We start from the raw sequence: 16,333 nt of genomic DNA, 5'->3' as shown, positions 1-16,333 counted from the left end.
AACAAAGTGTCAACTTGGTTTTCAGCTCAATATTTAAGCTCCACCAGCTGGGATGCATACCATGCTACTTGCTCCCCATAGGTCAAGACAACTTTGCTTTAATATAGGCTTGGGAACTTTGTGGTCCTTCAGATATTGCTCAGTTACAACTCTCATCATCCCTGACTCTGACTGCTACCCATGCTGGCTGGGGTGGATGGGAGTTGGAGTCCAATAGCATCTGGAGGGCCTTCGATTTCCAATCCCTAGTTTAAGAAACACTTCAAACAAAATGCAAAGCACATCAATAAAGCTATGTGTCTGTGTCTCAGCATAAGGGAGGCGTCCAACAGAAAGAAAAAAAGATGATGCATGGAATAACAAAAATTAGGTGATGGTTTTTATTAAGATTCAGTGCTTCCATAAAATAAATATGTTGTATAATATCAAACAGTCAGAAATAAAGCATGTAACAGAAAAAAGTTACACTCATGACAGTGCTGAATACTTTTAGAAATAATAAAGCATCTCCTTTCTTACAGGGTAGCCAGCTATTAAATAAAATGTACAGCTGACCTAAATGTACTGCAAGGGGTTGGAACCAATAAGACTGCAATATAAGACCTTCATTCTTCTTTCTCTAGTTAGTATTCACTACCCTCTCTCTCACCACTTCTGTACAAAACTCACTTTAATTCCAATTATTGTTATGTCTAAATTCATTACAAAATTACACTGTATTGTGTTTTGGAGTTTCAACTGTTCAATCTCTAATGTTGGCATAGTATCCTTTGCACTAAGAATAATAAGTATTATTTTATTATTTATACCAAGCCCATCAGGCTGGGCTGCCGTACACTAAACATATTCAAGTAACACTTCAAGTAGAAGTAAAATATGTGCAAACCAGAGTCATAACCTAAAAATAAATTCCTGGGCAGCTGAGTCAGAGTGAGCTTGGGGGTGGGGAACGAACAGACAGGTTTTATAATTATCAGTAATCAAAACGGCCCTCATTAGACATATACACAAACAGGTTATTTTCTGTAGTGGGGAAAACAAACAGCCTTAAGGTCATATCTGATCTCCTGCAATGATTTTGCAAAGTTTTTTGCAGATAAAGCCGCTCAGATTCGGGAAGAGGTAGACTCCACCGTGGGAGCAGGGACGGGGCGGGAGAGTGCTAGAGTCAAGTTGCGTGGGATCAATTCTAATCTGTTACCTCCAAGGATGTGGACAGGCTGCTTGGACGAGTGAAACCAACCACCTGTCTCCTGGATCCTTGCCCATCCTGGCTCATAAAAGCTAGCTGGGAAGGGCTGGGTAATGGGCTTCACTGGGTGGTGAATTCTTCTCTCTGCGAGGGAGCCTTCCCAGACCCGCTGAAAGAGGCGGTTATCAAACCGCTTCTTAAAAAAACATCTTAAGACGCGGCCAATATGGCCAACTTTCACCCAGTCTCAAATCTTCCATTCTTGGGCAAGGTGATTGAGCAAGTGGTTGCTGAACAATTCAAAGCATGCCTGGAAGAAGCGGACCATTTGGATCCCTTCCAGTTGGGATTCAGGCCTCATCATGGGACTGAAACTGCCTTCGTCGTGCTGGTCGATGATCTCCAGCGGGCTGGGGACAAAGGTGAGCGCTGATTCCTGCTTCTGCTAGATCTCTCAGCGGATTTTGATACCATCGACCATAACATCCTTCTGGACCGTCTAGAGGGGTTGGGAGCTGGGGACACAATATTATACAGTGGTTCCACTCCTTCCTCCTGGGCCGTGTTCAGAAAGTGGTAGTGGGGGATGAGTGTTCAGATTCCATGGCTTGCACTTGTGCAGTGCCTCAGGGTTCTGTCCTCTCCCCCATGCTTTTCAACATCTACATGCAGCCGCTGGGAGAGATCATCAGGGGGTTTGGGCTGGGTGTTCATCAATATGAGGATGATACCCAGCTCTACCTATCTTTCAAATCAGAACCAGTGAAGGTGGTGAAGATCCTGTGTGAGTGTCTGGAGGCAGTTGGAGGATGGATGGCAGCCAAGAGATTGAGGTTGAATCCTTACAAGACAGGAGTACTGTTTTGGGGGGACTGGAGGCAGGCAGGTATGGAGGACTACCTGGTCCTGAATGGGGTAACTGTGCCCCTGAAGGACCAGGTGTGCAGCCTGGGAGTCATTTTGGACTCACTGCTGTCCATGGAGGTGCAGGTCAATTCTGTGTCCAGGGCAGCTGTCTACCAGCTCCATCTGGTACGCAGGCTGAGAATGTACCTGCCTACAGACTGTCTCGCCAGAGTGATGCATACTCTGGTTATCTCCCACTGGGACTACTGCAATGCGCTCTATGGGGGCTACCTTTGAAGGTGACCCGGAAACTACAAATAATCCAGAATGTGGCAGCTAGACTGGTGACTGGGAGCGGCCGCTGTGACCACATAACACTGGTCTTGAAAGAACTACATTGGCTCCCAGTACATTTCGGAGCACAATTCAGTGTTGGTGCTGACCTTTAAAACCCTAAACAGCCTTGGCCCAGTATACCCGAAGGAGCGTCTTCACCCCCATCGTTCTGCCCAGACACTGAGGGCCTTCTGGCGGTTCCCTCACTGTGAGAAGCCAAGTTACAGGGAACCAGGCAGAGGGCCTTCTTGGTAGTGGCACCCGCCCTATAGAACACCTACCCACCAGATGTCACAGAGAACGACTACCAGACTTTTAGAAGACATCTGAAGGCAGTCCTATTTAGGAAAGCTTTTAATGTTTAATGGACTGTATTTTAATATGTTTTTGGAAGCCACCCAAAGTGGCTGGGGAAACCCAGCCATATGGGCTGGGTATAAATAAATTATTATTATTATTATTATTATTACTCAAGATTTAATATTTCTAGATGGAAAAGGAAAACTGAAACCATCAGATTGAGCCTTCAAAAAATAAACAAAATGCAGGTTTGTTTGAAAATTGTTAGTATATGGAAACTGGTATATTTTCTCCTTTATTAGTATATACTCTTGCCACAAAAGAAAAAAGTTGAAACAACAAAAAACAACAACAAAAAACACACTCCATTTTAGAGCATGGTACTCATTCAAAGAAAAAAGAAAAAACCAGTTTAAATTACATTTCAGGACATAATTTAAAAGCATTATAATTTGTGATCATTAAGTGCACCATTATACAGGAGTAACATGCTCTGAGTGAAGATGTTCTACTATTTCAATAATCTGTCTTTATTAAAAAGACAAAAAAAATCCTGTTAGGATACTACTCGAAACAGAAAAGCAATGTTGACTGTACTCCATTCAGCTTGCCTCAAGTTTCAAATTGGGAATATTCCAACAAGTAGCACCTGTTTGCCTCTTCATGATTGTGTTGCAGAAATGTTCAGCCATGATAATTTGCATAAGTCCTCCATTTTCTTTCTTTCTTTTTTTAAAAAAGGCGAATTTTACAGTTTTCAGTGCTTTTAAAAATGATTTGATACTTTAGGTAAACTTGGTTCTGAGCAGCAAGGGGGTGGGGTTGGAGTATTTTCCTTTTCCTTCCACAAGTCAAAGCCTGGTTTAGTGTTGGCAGTAGGGACAAGTACCAATTGTTTGTATGTTATCAAGTCTCCAGAGTCTAAAAGATATTCCTTGAAAGCCTGCCACAGTGCCCAGTTTCTTGTTCTCCTGAGGGGCAGCACATGCTAACTCCAAGAGTGATTGTGGGAAGAGGAGGAACAAGAAAAGATGTCCCAATTTGTACCAATGAAGAACTTCAAGTAAAAAGAAATCCACTCTTGCTACATGCACCTTCCCTCATGTGAAAAGCCTCTCTGGTTATCAATGGGTGTAACAGCCGTTTTATCATTCATACAAAAAAACCAAAAAGAACACTGAAGCTGCTCCTTCATTCTTTCCTTGCATCCACGTTTAATAAGCCTCTTTCTTTTCTTTTTTTAAAAACGGGATTATGGTTCTGCTCATTTCATTCCCAAACCAGAGAGAGGGTGAGGAAACTCATTTCTCCCCAGCGATGAAATCTACAATAGTCTCCCACTGAACTGTAATGTCATTTGTGAGTTTGAGTCTTCTTTGGCACTACAGGTTGTTTGGGCTGCCACAGATGGTTGTGAATCGTCAGAGCATCTACACAGGCAGACATGGTTTTGGCTGGAATGATATTAAATTGCTTCCTGTCCGAGCTATATTTATAAAGCTTGTCAATCATTTTCTTAGTGATGCTCTTTGGCCCTGTTCCTGTCAGCTTGTGGATTTCTTCTGTTTCAGGATTGAAACAATAAAGTGCTCTGAACTGGCAGCCAGCATCACGGAACAAAATAATGTAGTGCTTGGCATCACATTTCTTGAGCTCCTAGAGGTGAAAGAGAAAAATTCTGAGAGCAATGACCACAGGAAATCAAAGACTGCTAAATGAGCCCAGCACACTGCTGGCAATGTCTAACGTACCCAAGATGAAGGTCAGGAAATACCGTATTTTTCGCTCTATAGGACGCAGTTTTTCCCTCCTAAAAAGCAAGGGAAAATGTGTGTGCGTCCTATGGAGCGAATGCAGGGGGGAGGCAGGCAGGAAAAGCCCCCAAGAGCCGCACACAAGCTCTGTGCGCTCTTGCGGGCTTTTCCCCAGGAGGGAGAAGGGACTGACTGGCCGCATCAGTCCCTTCTCCCACCTCACAGAAAAGCCCACAGGAGCCACGCACCCTTTAAAGAGCGTGCAGCTTTTGCAAGAGGTGAGGGAATTCCCCCACCTCCCAGAAAAGCCAGAAGCTGTGCACTCTTTAAAGGGGTTGTGCGGCTTCTGCGGGCTTTTGCGAGGTGGGGGAATCCCCCCACCTCCCAGAAAAGCCAGGAGAAGCCATGCAGCCCTTTTAAAGAGCGCGCGGCTTCTGCCGGTTTTGCGGCAGGTGGGGGAATTTCCCCACCTCCTAGAAAAGCCAGCAGAAGCAGCGCAGCCCCTTTAAAGAGTGCACAGCTTCTGCGGGAGGTGGGGGAATTCCCCCACCTCCCGCAAAAGCAGGAAGAAGGTCTGGGAGAAGCGGACAGGCTGCCTGCAGCCTGTCCGCTGCTCCCAGAGCTGGGGTGTGTGTCATATTTTCCCCCCTTGATTTCCCCCTCTGAAAACTGGGTGCGTCCTATGGTCAGGTGCGCCCTATGGAGCGAAAAATACGATACATTTGGTACTTCTAAATTGCAGTGCCACAATGACCTGGTTTGCACAGCACTAAGCTATGATTCTTTTAAACAACTCATGAGTTAACCACAAGTTGTGCCACAATTGATAAAACAAACACTGGCTTTTTCCTCCCAAGTCTGCTGTATTTTCTTGCCTCATGCTTTTGTAGTTTGGTGAGTTTCTGGAGTGGAGTTGCCAAACAAACCGAGTACTGGATTCAATGTAACACCAAGCCATAGTTAAATTAAAGTCTGAAAACCAACAACAAACATGGCTTCAATGGTTTGCTGGTAGTAAGTCAACAATGGGGAACTTCCCATCTTCCCTGACCATTGGTCATGCAAGTTGGGGCTGAAGAGAGCAAAGGCAGATCTGGTTTGGTTACACTGGGCATGGAGCTTCTGGGGTGTTGCATCAGGCACCACAACTAAGACATCCAAAGGAAAGCAAGAGGTGGAGGGGATGTGTGCCAGATTTTGGCATCGCACAGGGCACCACTGAAATTTGAGATACCAAGATCTGCCACTGATGAGTTTGAATTTTCAGTTTGAGCAGCATCTATTTGTAAGGCCAGAGATTCCCCATCCTTGCAGTGAACAATCTATAAGTTGCTGGTCAAACCTTACACATAAAACACTAAGCTATTATTTAAGAAACATATAAGCCACAGTTTAATAAACCAGTTTAGCATTATGCATAAACCAGTCTATTATGATTTAAGCTTGACTTGCAATACACACTAGCAAGCTGGCCACTCAAGAGCTTTCCATATGAAGTCATCCACACTGCAAATGCACTGTGTCCCAGGGATCAGGGTTATTCAATATGGGACAGTAACAAAGTAAAAAAAAAAAAGGCAAATTTTTTAAAACCAATGCTAACAGTGCGTGTTAAAAGAGTTGCATTAATACTTAAAATTATATTTAATATATTATTAGTGTTTGTACTGTTATGTTTGGAAGACATCAAACAATGGGCATGGAAATCAAGGTATACAGCAACTGACCAATTCCAAAACTCTTGTTCTCAGAGATACTTGCCTCCAGTATAGAATTCTTGTGAGGCTCATTCACTTTTCCAGCAAGACAGCAGTGGGAAATAGCATTGTGGATAATTGATTTGTTTGACTTGCCACAGGGCTCTTTAAACATCTTTGGACCTAATAAAACATAAATTTTAAACAAGTGGCTTGATAACTCAGCTAAAATGAAAGTCTCATGTGTCTTTATCAGTGTTGCGAACTATCTTGAGCAACTATGAAAAGGCAGATTTTTTTTTTAAAAAAAAACCTTAAATAAGTAAGAAATTTCTTTCTTATTTCACTAGCAATATTTAAAAAGGCAAATTTGCAAGTTTGCAAAGCTTCTACATCCCATGATAAAAGTCCAATAAAACAGGATTGTATCCAGCGTTAGCCCTACTCAGAGTCGACCCATTAAAATTGATGGACATCAATAAGGTTCATTAATTACAATGAGTCTACTCTGAGAAGAACTAGATGGATCAGTGGTCTGACTGTTTCAAAGCAGCTTCCTGCTGTATGTTCAGAGGCATGAGACCACAGAATGAAGACTGCACTGTACTGTTCCACATACTGGCAACCAGACTTATATAATCCTGATCATTAATTACACAGGTACAGATAAAATGTATTAGGTTTACCAGTATATTCTGCTACTGATGCAACTGAAGAGGCTGCTGAGGTGCTTTCCCAGTCTCTCTCCATGTTTCGACTTGGGTTCCTGCTCAATATGGGCAAGGTTTCCATTGATTTCACTCTGTCAGAAGAATCAGAAGAACATGAGCAGTGTGTTCATAGCTACCAGATTATTTTGGGGGAAAGCAAGTGTGTCCAATTTTCCATCTCCCCACATTTTGTGATCTCTCTCTCTCAGAAAAGAGATGTGCTTCAGAGGGTTAGCCATGCTAAGTTGCTTTATTAAAAAAACATAGTATCTGCAACTAACAAATTATTTTAGAATATTTCTTGCGGGCTAGAGCATGCTTTGTCAGAAGCATGAAATGGTCTCTTAAATTGGTGTGTGTGTAGAAAGACAAACACACACACACACACACACAGACATAGACATACACACACACACACACACACACACACATATAATGGAGCACCCACACGTCCACAAAAAAGCAAGGGAGTGCTTATGTGTGTGTCACAATTTTATGGGGAGAGTCCATGAATAAATAAGCCCATCAAGAGTTAGCTGTAACAAACTCTCCATTAGCGGACAATGATCATAATTGCAAAATTAGCAGCTAACACCTGAAATGAGACAATTATTTCCAATGGATTGAGAGCCTATAGGTGGACCCATATCGCCATCAGTCTCCAGCAGCATGGCAATTGTTAAGGATAATGGGAGTTGTAATCCAACCACATTTGGAGCTCAAACGCTTCCCATCCCAGTTCTACCCCTAATTGCTTGTTAATCTTGTTTACAGTACCCATGACACTGACAATTTATTTATATTACCCCAATGACTATTTCTCATTCACTAATAGTGAGTACTTTAAAAGTAGTGCGCCATTACAATTTCTTGACAGTCACTACTACACTATTGTTACCTAAAAGTTGCAATTATCTCTATTTTGCAGAGAGTTCATGGCCACTATTGAAGGCTGGATGTGGCATCTGGGCAATGTTCCCCAACCCAAAGTATGTTTCAACATCAGAATCCTAAATCTTTATGATTTCTCTTACCGTTTGGAAGGTGCACCACCAGAATTAACACTTTCAGCTTCGGTTGTTGTTGCAGATGCCAAAGACAGGCTAGACCCCGACTGAGCACTACTTAGATTATCAGCTGGCAAAAGAAAAAGGGTGTTACACAATGAAAAAAGTTACTTTATTATACTGTTATAGGAACCAAAATGAGTGCTGCTGCTTACGGATAGAAGAACACTTTCTTTCCAAGTTGCTATAGGATTCTTCCTGATGAACAGATATTGGCCTAGGCTGCTTGGGCTTGGGCTTGGGCTTCCCACGGCCTTGTTCTTCCAAGTTTTGCTGGTGCTTTCTTCTCAGGTGTTCTTGTTTGATGAGCTCTCTCCGGGCTTTCTCTTCTTCCTTCCGTATGCGGTCTTCTTCAGCTTTACGACTAAAAAGGCAAAGGGCAGCCTTCAAATCCCATCATTACCAATTTCTCAAGTGAGAACATAAAAGCATGAAGTACTCATCTATATACTGTGTGGCAAGACATTGAATTTACCGGGCTTCATCTCTCTTTTGTTCAGCCTCTGCCTCGAACTGGAGTTTTCTAAGGCGTGTCTCTTCAGCTTTGCGCTGCTGCTTTAAGAGGAAAGCGGCACGTTTCTTTGCAAGCTCATCTTCTGCTTTCTGCCCATCCTGTCAAATTAAAATTCAAGTGAGAAGTTGTGTTTTTGCAGTGTGGGGTATAGAAATAGCAAACGCTGTATGAGGCTATGAAGAAAATCTCATGACTTCCATCTGAGCACAGAAACATATTTTTTTGGCTGCTTTAACAATGGAGCTGCCATTTTCCATATTTGCAACAAATATCAGCCCTCTTGCTAAGCTCACAAACTCTGCAGTGTATGACCCCAGGACAGTTAATTGAAGGTAGTGATTTCAGCAACATCTCCAAAGCTAAGCTGGTCTGGAATCTGGTCAGTGCTTGACTAAGAAAGCAGCTTGGAGTCCTCCATTTGGAGTCCCATTAAAGAACAAGATACATATAAACATACACATATCATCATCATCAAAGTTATTATTTGCCCTTCAACAGCAAGTTCCTGAGCAGGTTATAACAACTGATAATTTAAAACAGCTAAAACAGATTACAATCACGGGAATAGATGGGCCCTGAAAACAGAAAATAAAATAATCCCACTGAATATCATTGACACTGTGAAGCAAGCATCTAGGCACTCTCTATTGCCTTTTCATTGCATTGTGTTTTTGTTAAATGCTTTTGATTGATTTGTTACAAAAATAAGAAAAGTGCCAAAGAAAAGCAAGAAAACAAAGAATAAAAAATAATGTAGTTTCAAATATGCAGTGATATGGTACAAAGGTACATGAATTACCAGTGCACAACAATTGTTTTATACAAGTCTCAATGGCAGTCAAAAAGAGTCCATATATATAAAAAATCAGGACAAAGAATAAAGAATAAAGGATCAAATAGGGCCAAAACGGAGTATCCGGAGTGTGAATCAGATGTACGACTCAGTAGTGGTGACCAGGACAGGGCCCTGTTTCGGAGTAAACGCCTTCTTCAGCTCGGTTTTTTTTTTTTTGAGGACTATAAATCTGTTGGAAGTCTGTATCATTTAATTCTTTTATGTTTCCTTTTCCGACATGCGTCTTAGATAACTGAATCCAAGTTTTCTTGCGTTTCTCTGTGCGTTTTTCTCTGTTTTGGCCCTATTTGATCCTTTATTCTTTATTCTTTGTCCTGATTTTTTATATATATGGACTCTTTTTGACTGCCATTGAGACTTGTATAAAACAATTGTTGTGCACTGGTAATTCATGTACCTTTGTACCATATCACTGCATATTTGAAACTACATTATTTCTGTACTTAAACGTTATTTAAATTTACTACTAGCTTCAACTGTGATTCTTAGCAGAATATACACGTTTTTCATCTCAACTCTTGAGTAGGAATTATTCCTTAATTGAAAGTTGTGGCCAGAGTTCTTGGTATAGGTAGTGCCTGTTAGCAAAAAGCAAAATATAATCGTCTTTCCTCTCATGCACGTAAGTATCCCATTGACAACAGAGGGTACAGCTGACCACCCTTGTTGCAACTTATTTCTGAGCTGCCAAATTGACTGTTGCACCTTTGCTTCAACCACATTTGCCAGAATATATACGCACAGAGAGAGAGAGAGAGAGATTAAGGGATGCCAACACACTAAGCATTAAATTATTATGCTATTTTTTTTTAAAAAAATCTAATTATGCACGATACTCCCACCCACATCACCAAACCCAGCACATGTAATATAGGGGTGTACAAAATGAACTATTCAGTCCACCCCAGTTAAAAGCAAGTGTTAAGGAGAGATTACTGCTGAACCAAATAATCAGGGATTCAACAACACTATCTTGTTCTTACCTTAAAGAAAAAACTAACTCCTGACTTCTGATCAATTTCACCAGTCAGGTATGTGGAGTCGTCTTGGCTTTCAGCTTCTCCTCCTTCATCTGGGGCTTTTAAATCAGACAGGTCTACTTCAATAAGGCTACCTTTGCTTCTCGTGGACTCCTCTGTTGGGACGTTCTCTTTCCCTGAGCTATCACAAGAAGCACAGCTAATGTCTTCTATGTTACTATTCACATCTTTGAGAGCCTCAGAGAGGATATTTGTGTCTTTGGAAGTGGACAGGGTAAATCCTGCTCGCTGTTTCTCTCTAGTGCCGTCCAGGTCAAAATTATTTTCAACAGTAGCTTCAGTCGGGGTCTTGGATGAATTGTTTGATGGAAACTGCCTTAAGTGTGGCAAGGTGTCAGTGCTAGGAGTCAGGGTTTTGATGCGCATCATGGCTTGCTGACGCTCCTTACCCTCTTTCAGTTCAGATGGTCTCCCCGAGTGAGGACTCCAACCTTGACTGAGACATGGTGGCTTAGGGAGACTACTCATGTCAGTAGGAGACAGAGGTTCGACAAAATGAACTGGTGCCTTTATCTTTTGGTCCTGAGAGACGCCTCTCAGTGACGATACTGTTGGCTGTTTCATGAGAAGCTCTTGTTGCCGAGAAATCTTCAGGATATCTTGCCGGAGGGCACTGATCATTTCATTTAGTTTCTCAATGGGGAGATCACATTCAGCAGATTCGATGTTCTCTTCTAGAAGTGCAGCAGAAATCATTTTGCTTTTCTCTATTTCATGTATAGTGGGTTCCTTTAGATTGTTTTCCTCAACAAAAGCAACAGTTTCTTGGGCCTTTACTTTGGGCACTTCAAGAGCATCAAGAGTCTCTTCATCCCCCTCCTCTTTCATGAAGACGGAATCAGATTCAGAGCTCAAAGTAGCATCCACGCCTTCCCCATTGTGTCTTGAATACTCCTTCGTGAAGTGCTCTGGCTTTAGTGGAGAAACTTCAGCCCCTTTCCCTTTCTTCACCACACCCAAGAATGCTGCCTTGCCCAGTTTTAACCGCTGCCTGGCCGACAACACCTCCTTCTTCTTCTTCTGAGCCTCTATCACTCTCCGCTTCTCCTCCAGCTGCATATGAAGCTGCACCAGTTCCGAAGCCAGCAGGTTAACATTATCTTTGTTCTGCCTGTTGGGGCTTTGCTCCCTCTTCTGCTTCCATGTGGTTAACAGGGCTGGACAACACTCTGATCCATCTGGCGTGGTCTTCTGTGAGCTGCTTGTGCTGGATTTTGTTTCAGAGTTGTTCAATCTCTGAAACTTCCGTTCAGCAAAGTTAGTCATTCTGGCACTCCCACTGGTCACGGATGAGCTGCTTATCTGAGAAACAGTACTTAGGCATGGACTTGAACGTCCACTGGCATCATCTTTATCTTCATGTTCCTTAACCTTCATGTCTTCTTGCAGCTTTGCTGATTCCTCTTCTCCTATATACTTGGCAATTATTGGATGATCGTCTGACACTAAATCTTGTTCGACTTCCTCCATATCCAGAATGTCTGAATCAGAATCTTGCCTGATCATTGTCCATGAGGTGTCTGCAATGCGAGAATTTGGACTTTTCATGTAGCCAACATTTGTACTGCAAGCCAAATCCTCGTGTGCTTTGGTGGAGGACTGTTCTAGAGATAAAGTATCTAAGCTACTAACTGCCTGGGGATGGAAGGGCTCTCCTCTGACTTCTGAGTGCACCGACGGATCTGCCATGCTAGAACCAGCAACTGCTGATAATTCAGAACTAGAAGTTGCAGCAAAAGTTCTGCTGAGGATGTGATCTGCATGATTATTATTGACTTTCTTACGGACTAAAGCCATGGGCCCCTCACTCACTCTCTTTGATACAAAGCCTCTCTTCTTTCCTTCCCCACATTCATCCTCCTTATTGATTGATTGTTTTTCCTTTGCTGGTCGCAGAATAGCAGGCATTAAAGGCTCAAGGAAAAAGCTATCTGTCTTGCTTTTGGAGGCTTCGCTTTGTGATTTCTGAGCCCATGCGGTTGCAACTTGACTAGGTGATCTAGCTGGCACATTCTGAAGTTCCAGGTTGCTATGGTTCAGTGTAGCATCTGGGCAGATTACTGCGATCAATTCTTCATCCTCATCCTCATCCTCTATTTCTACATTGTTCAGCAAACTTTTCCCATCAGTTTTCACTGGTGCAGACTGAGGCTGCTGTTTTGGAGTGATGTTGACAATGTTTGATGCTAGGCTGTCCTTGCTGATTGACCGAGCCAAGCTAATGCTATCACCAGAACTGGGGTCTGCATCACTGCTTGCAGCATAATGAAGTGCGAATGGTGTTGGCTGAGAAACAGGTCTAGAAGTAACAAAATGTCCATTAGAACTGATAAGGGTACTTTAGCAGAAATTGCCCACCTAGCTATGGAATTCACATGAATTTGTGCAATTCATTGAATTTTGGCCTTCATAAGAAGCAGAAATTCAAGGAAAAGAATCAGAGCTGACTAATTCTAAAGACATTCATTATCATAATATGCTAATATCCAAAGAACTTCTTTACACATTGGTATTCAAATAGATAGAATCCAACCATTATTTGAGGCAGGACATTATTATTTCCATTTTACAGACTGGAAAGAAGATGCTATGCACTTCCCCATCACAGAAACCAAGGAACAAAACTCTTTCATGACCAGGTTCAACACCTAACCACTGGATCAACAGTAGATTGCTGCATTTTTATCAGGCCATAATACTACGCTATCTGCATGAACACTATTATCAACATTTTTACCAATAAAGTCATACCACATGTCAACAGCATGCAAAGATATTAAGGTGCCTTTCCCATACAATATCATCCAGTATATATTACCTTTGCTTCTTCTCTGGCCATGCAAGGATTGACTCCCGTGGCTGCCCATCTACTTTTGTCAATGAATTAGAACGATGCCGTTGATCTACAAATATATATATAGATATATATAAAGGATGTTGGACAACTTTTCAAACACTCTTGATTTTAATTATTTTACACTTTTACATTATTATTACAGAATGTCCTCTTTCACCATTAGAGGGCAGTATAAAACTGCTGTCATATATAGCATAGCTCAAAATTGTTGCACTATTATGACAAGTACACATGTTTTTAAGCCTAGATATTGTGAGTTGCTGATTGGCATTGAAAACTCATTAACCTAAGTGGAACTCAATTCCAAATAACCATGCTTAGGACTGAAGCCTCAGTAGTAGTTGGTAGGGGGAATTCTTGATATAAAATGGCCAAGTACAGCTGCAGCCAGAGTTTCTCTACCTTATACATATGCATAGTATGAGTAGAACTGTGAAGGTCAGAAGATTGTTCCACATCAGCCCAAGCAACACCACAAAAGGCATTCACTATCAAAGTTATTTTCTCTGCAAATGGTGCTCAGATTAACCAAAACTGCTCATCCTTCCCCTACCAAAATACTCACAGCAACATCCAACAATCTAGAGCAACAGCTTCAAAAGTTTGTTGTAACCACAAGGTACCCTGTCTGGCTTGGGAGAAGGAATAGAGTTCTCAATGATTGAATCACACGGGTGGGAGGGGAAGGAAAGGAAAGGAAACTTAAGTCAGGGCCCACTACTATCTCCACCTTTTTCCTTTCTCACAAGTGAGATTAAACTAGCCACACTATTGCCTGACCCAGCTGCAGTTCCAGAGACTCAGAGACCTGGTGGGGCAAACTCAGTTGCAGTGTGTTCTTAATCCTAACCCTGATCTTTCAGTAATAGGAGCTTTCTAGTGTCAACTTCAGAGGGACCAAATACCCAAAACTGTGTTCTGTGCTGTGGCTATTACTTTTGCATCAAGTTGTTCACAAGCAGGGGTGTCAACTTGAATAAATTATTGGGGGATCCAGGTAAGCCCCACCTTGCATAACTGATCACATGATGTGGTGCAAGTACACCATTTGAATAGAAATGCCCATCAACTATGGGGGGGCCAAAGCCCCCTCAGCCCCTAGGAGTTGGCTCCTATGTTCACAAGAGAAATAGGTGCCTACCTGAACTGTCCTCCCCCTGCAGGGACTTCTGTTGTTTTTGTCTCAAAGGCAGCAATGGATGGGATGGGCTGAAGGCAGGGTTTCCTTTTCCGCTATTGTTAAAACACATACACACACACACACACACACACAATTAATGAGAGGTTTTTTTGCAAGAGAAAAAACAAAACAATAGGAAAAACACACATTACTACACAACACCCATCATCCCCCCCGCCCAGAAATGCCAAAACAAAGTAAAAAAATTAAGCCAGTCAACAAGAGTGACTCACAACACAAAATTGTACCAGCTATCTGAAATTAAGAGGCTATGCTTAAGCCAATGAACTACATTCTTAAAAGGAAACCATATTTAAAAGAAAAAAAACAGAAGGAAAAGCAGGAAGGAAGGAGTAAAGATAAGAGTGAATAATGAGACTTAAGTCTCAAGAGCCCTTTACAAAACTTAATTACATCCCGACTAGGAAGATTCAAGTTACTGAAACTTTAAAGCTGTCTTACTGTACATAATGTGTTACTGAATAACTAATAGTTAATGTAGGAGACATTTGAAATTTACATTAAGAAGCTTTCCGTTTACATGGGTGGTTAAAAGGACCCCATGAAAGCTAGAAAGAAGCCTATAAATGACAGAACAGACTCAGTCGCAGAAAATGGTATCTTTTTCATACTGGATGTGCGATTAGCTTACAGATTTTTGCAAAAGGTTCCCACCACAACCAGTGCCTGAACAGACTGAGAATTGTACTTCCTTATTTCTTACATTTCTTGCTCTTGAATACATTCCTTTATTATTATTTTTACCAAATATGTATCTCTTAAGACTCTGCCTAAAACTCAACTAGAGTTGCTTCTTCAGACACGCATGCTCTTAAGAACCATATTAAAGATGCTGCACTGGGAGGCTGCAACAGTTGCCCCTCTTTCATCTTATACAGAGCTTTGGAGGGGAAGGAGAGAAGGGGGCTGAAGCACCAATGCACAGGAGAGGGAAAGAGATTGACTCTGACCACCATAGCTTCTCACAGCAGGGGACTAAAAGAGCCAGGAGACTCTCAGCCACAGAAGAGACTTGGGTTTATAAGCAGCACAATCAAGATTCGGCCATCCAACCAGAACTGAGTTACATTTTCCATCACAAGCAATGTATCGTGTATCAGTGGCTTTCAAGCACTTTCTCACCAAGTTTATTCATGCAAGTGGGAGGAACCTAATGCAGAACAAAGATAATGTTGCTGCCTTCAGTATCCCAAAAGTCTACAGACCAAACTGAAAGACAACGGAGGCCTCATAGTATGTTTTCATTTCCAAAATATAAGGATCCTTCAGTAAGCCTGTGTACCTCGCCCAAACCAAATAATATAACCTGTGGAGCAAAGTCCACACAGCTGCCTAATTTGAATTGCTGGAAGAAGGAGGGAATTAGTCTGCTGGACACAATTAAAGGTAACACTAGTAATAGGCTGTAGCTCCCAAACTGGTAAGGAAAGCAAGACTGAATGTAGAGATAGAAAGACAGACTTACAGATACTCAAATTCTTCAGGATGCAGGGAATACCTGTTGCAAGACTCCAAAGGGAGCTGAACTGGGAGTTGTACATCAGGTGAACTGGAAGCAGCTGGATTCACCATGAAACTGCGTTTCGTTGCGTTGGAAATAGGAACAGGCAGGCGGCTACTCTTCTGCTGCAACATTGTTTTTGCTGCACATTCATTTACAGTGTTAGTGTTGCCTTAGAAATGAGCTACCACCAATCAAGAGCCCTAACGGGCACTCTCAAAGTAAGATTCTATGAAATTTCTTGCCATTGCAAATCATCAGTATCATAATCCAATAAACTCAGATAAGCATATATAAAATTCACAGTAATCAGATATGTTTTGAACAGCAAATTGGCAGAATGCCTATTAATAAGGATTCTGAAACTTTTTAACAAATTTACCTGCACTTTTAATATATATATAAAGTCAACTGTTTTAACATTCCCAAAGCATAGTGGCAGTCCAGAAGTGGAGGCAGCCA

General features: G+C 41.9%; 1 protein-coding gene across 7 annotated transcripts in view; it reads right to left on the bottom strand.

The window, feature by feature from the left end:
• Window positions 1-366: 366 nt before the first annotated feature.
• CAMSAP1 (calmodulin regulated spectrin associated protein 1) overlaps window positions 367-16,333 on the bottom strand; it is a 48,841-nt gene continuing 32,874 nt past the window's right edge. For 5 of the 7 annotated variants that reach the window (XM_081179614.1, XM_081179619.1, XM_081179616.1 and 2 more), the window contains 10 exons: window positions 15,836-16,013; window positions 14,311-14,402; window positions 13,131-13,215; window positions 10,256-12,611; window positions 8,378-8,514; window positions 8,058-8,266; window positions 7,870-7,972; window positions 6,812-6,927; window positions 6,190-6,308; window positions 367-4,330 (listed from right to left, as the gene is read on the bottom strand). In XM_081179614.1, coding sequence (XP_081035740.1) covers window positions 4,028-4,330; window positions 6,190-6,308; window positions 6,812-6,927; window positions 7,870-7,972; window positions 8,058-8,266; window positions 8,378-8,514; window positions 10,256-12,611; window positions 13,131-13,215; window positions 14,311-14,402; window positions 15,836-16,013 — 3,698 coding nt within the window. In that variant the 3' untranslated portion in view covers window positions 367-4,027. The remainder of the gene's footprint in view (window positions 4,331-6,189; window positions 6,309-6,811; window positions 6,928-7,869; window positions 7,973-8,057; window positions 8,267-8,377; window positions 8,515-10,255; window positions 12,612-13,130; window positions 13,216-14,310; window positions 14,403-15,835; window positions 16,014-16,333) is intronic. The other 2 variants (XM_081179618.1, XM_081179620.1) reach the window with 1 other exon arrangement.

The sequence above is a fragment of the Podarcis bocagei genome, assembly GCF_964188305.1.
Source record: "Podarcis bocagei genome assembly, chromosome: Z".
Taxonomy (NCBI): domain Eukaryota; kingdom Metazoa; phylum Chordata; class Lepidosauria; order Squamata; family Lacertidae; genus Podarcis; species Podarcis bocagei.
Note: the sequence above shows the minus strand (reverse complement) of the source record. Positions and strands in the feature narration are given on the sequence as shown.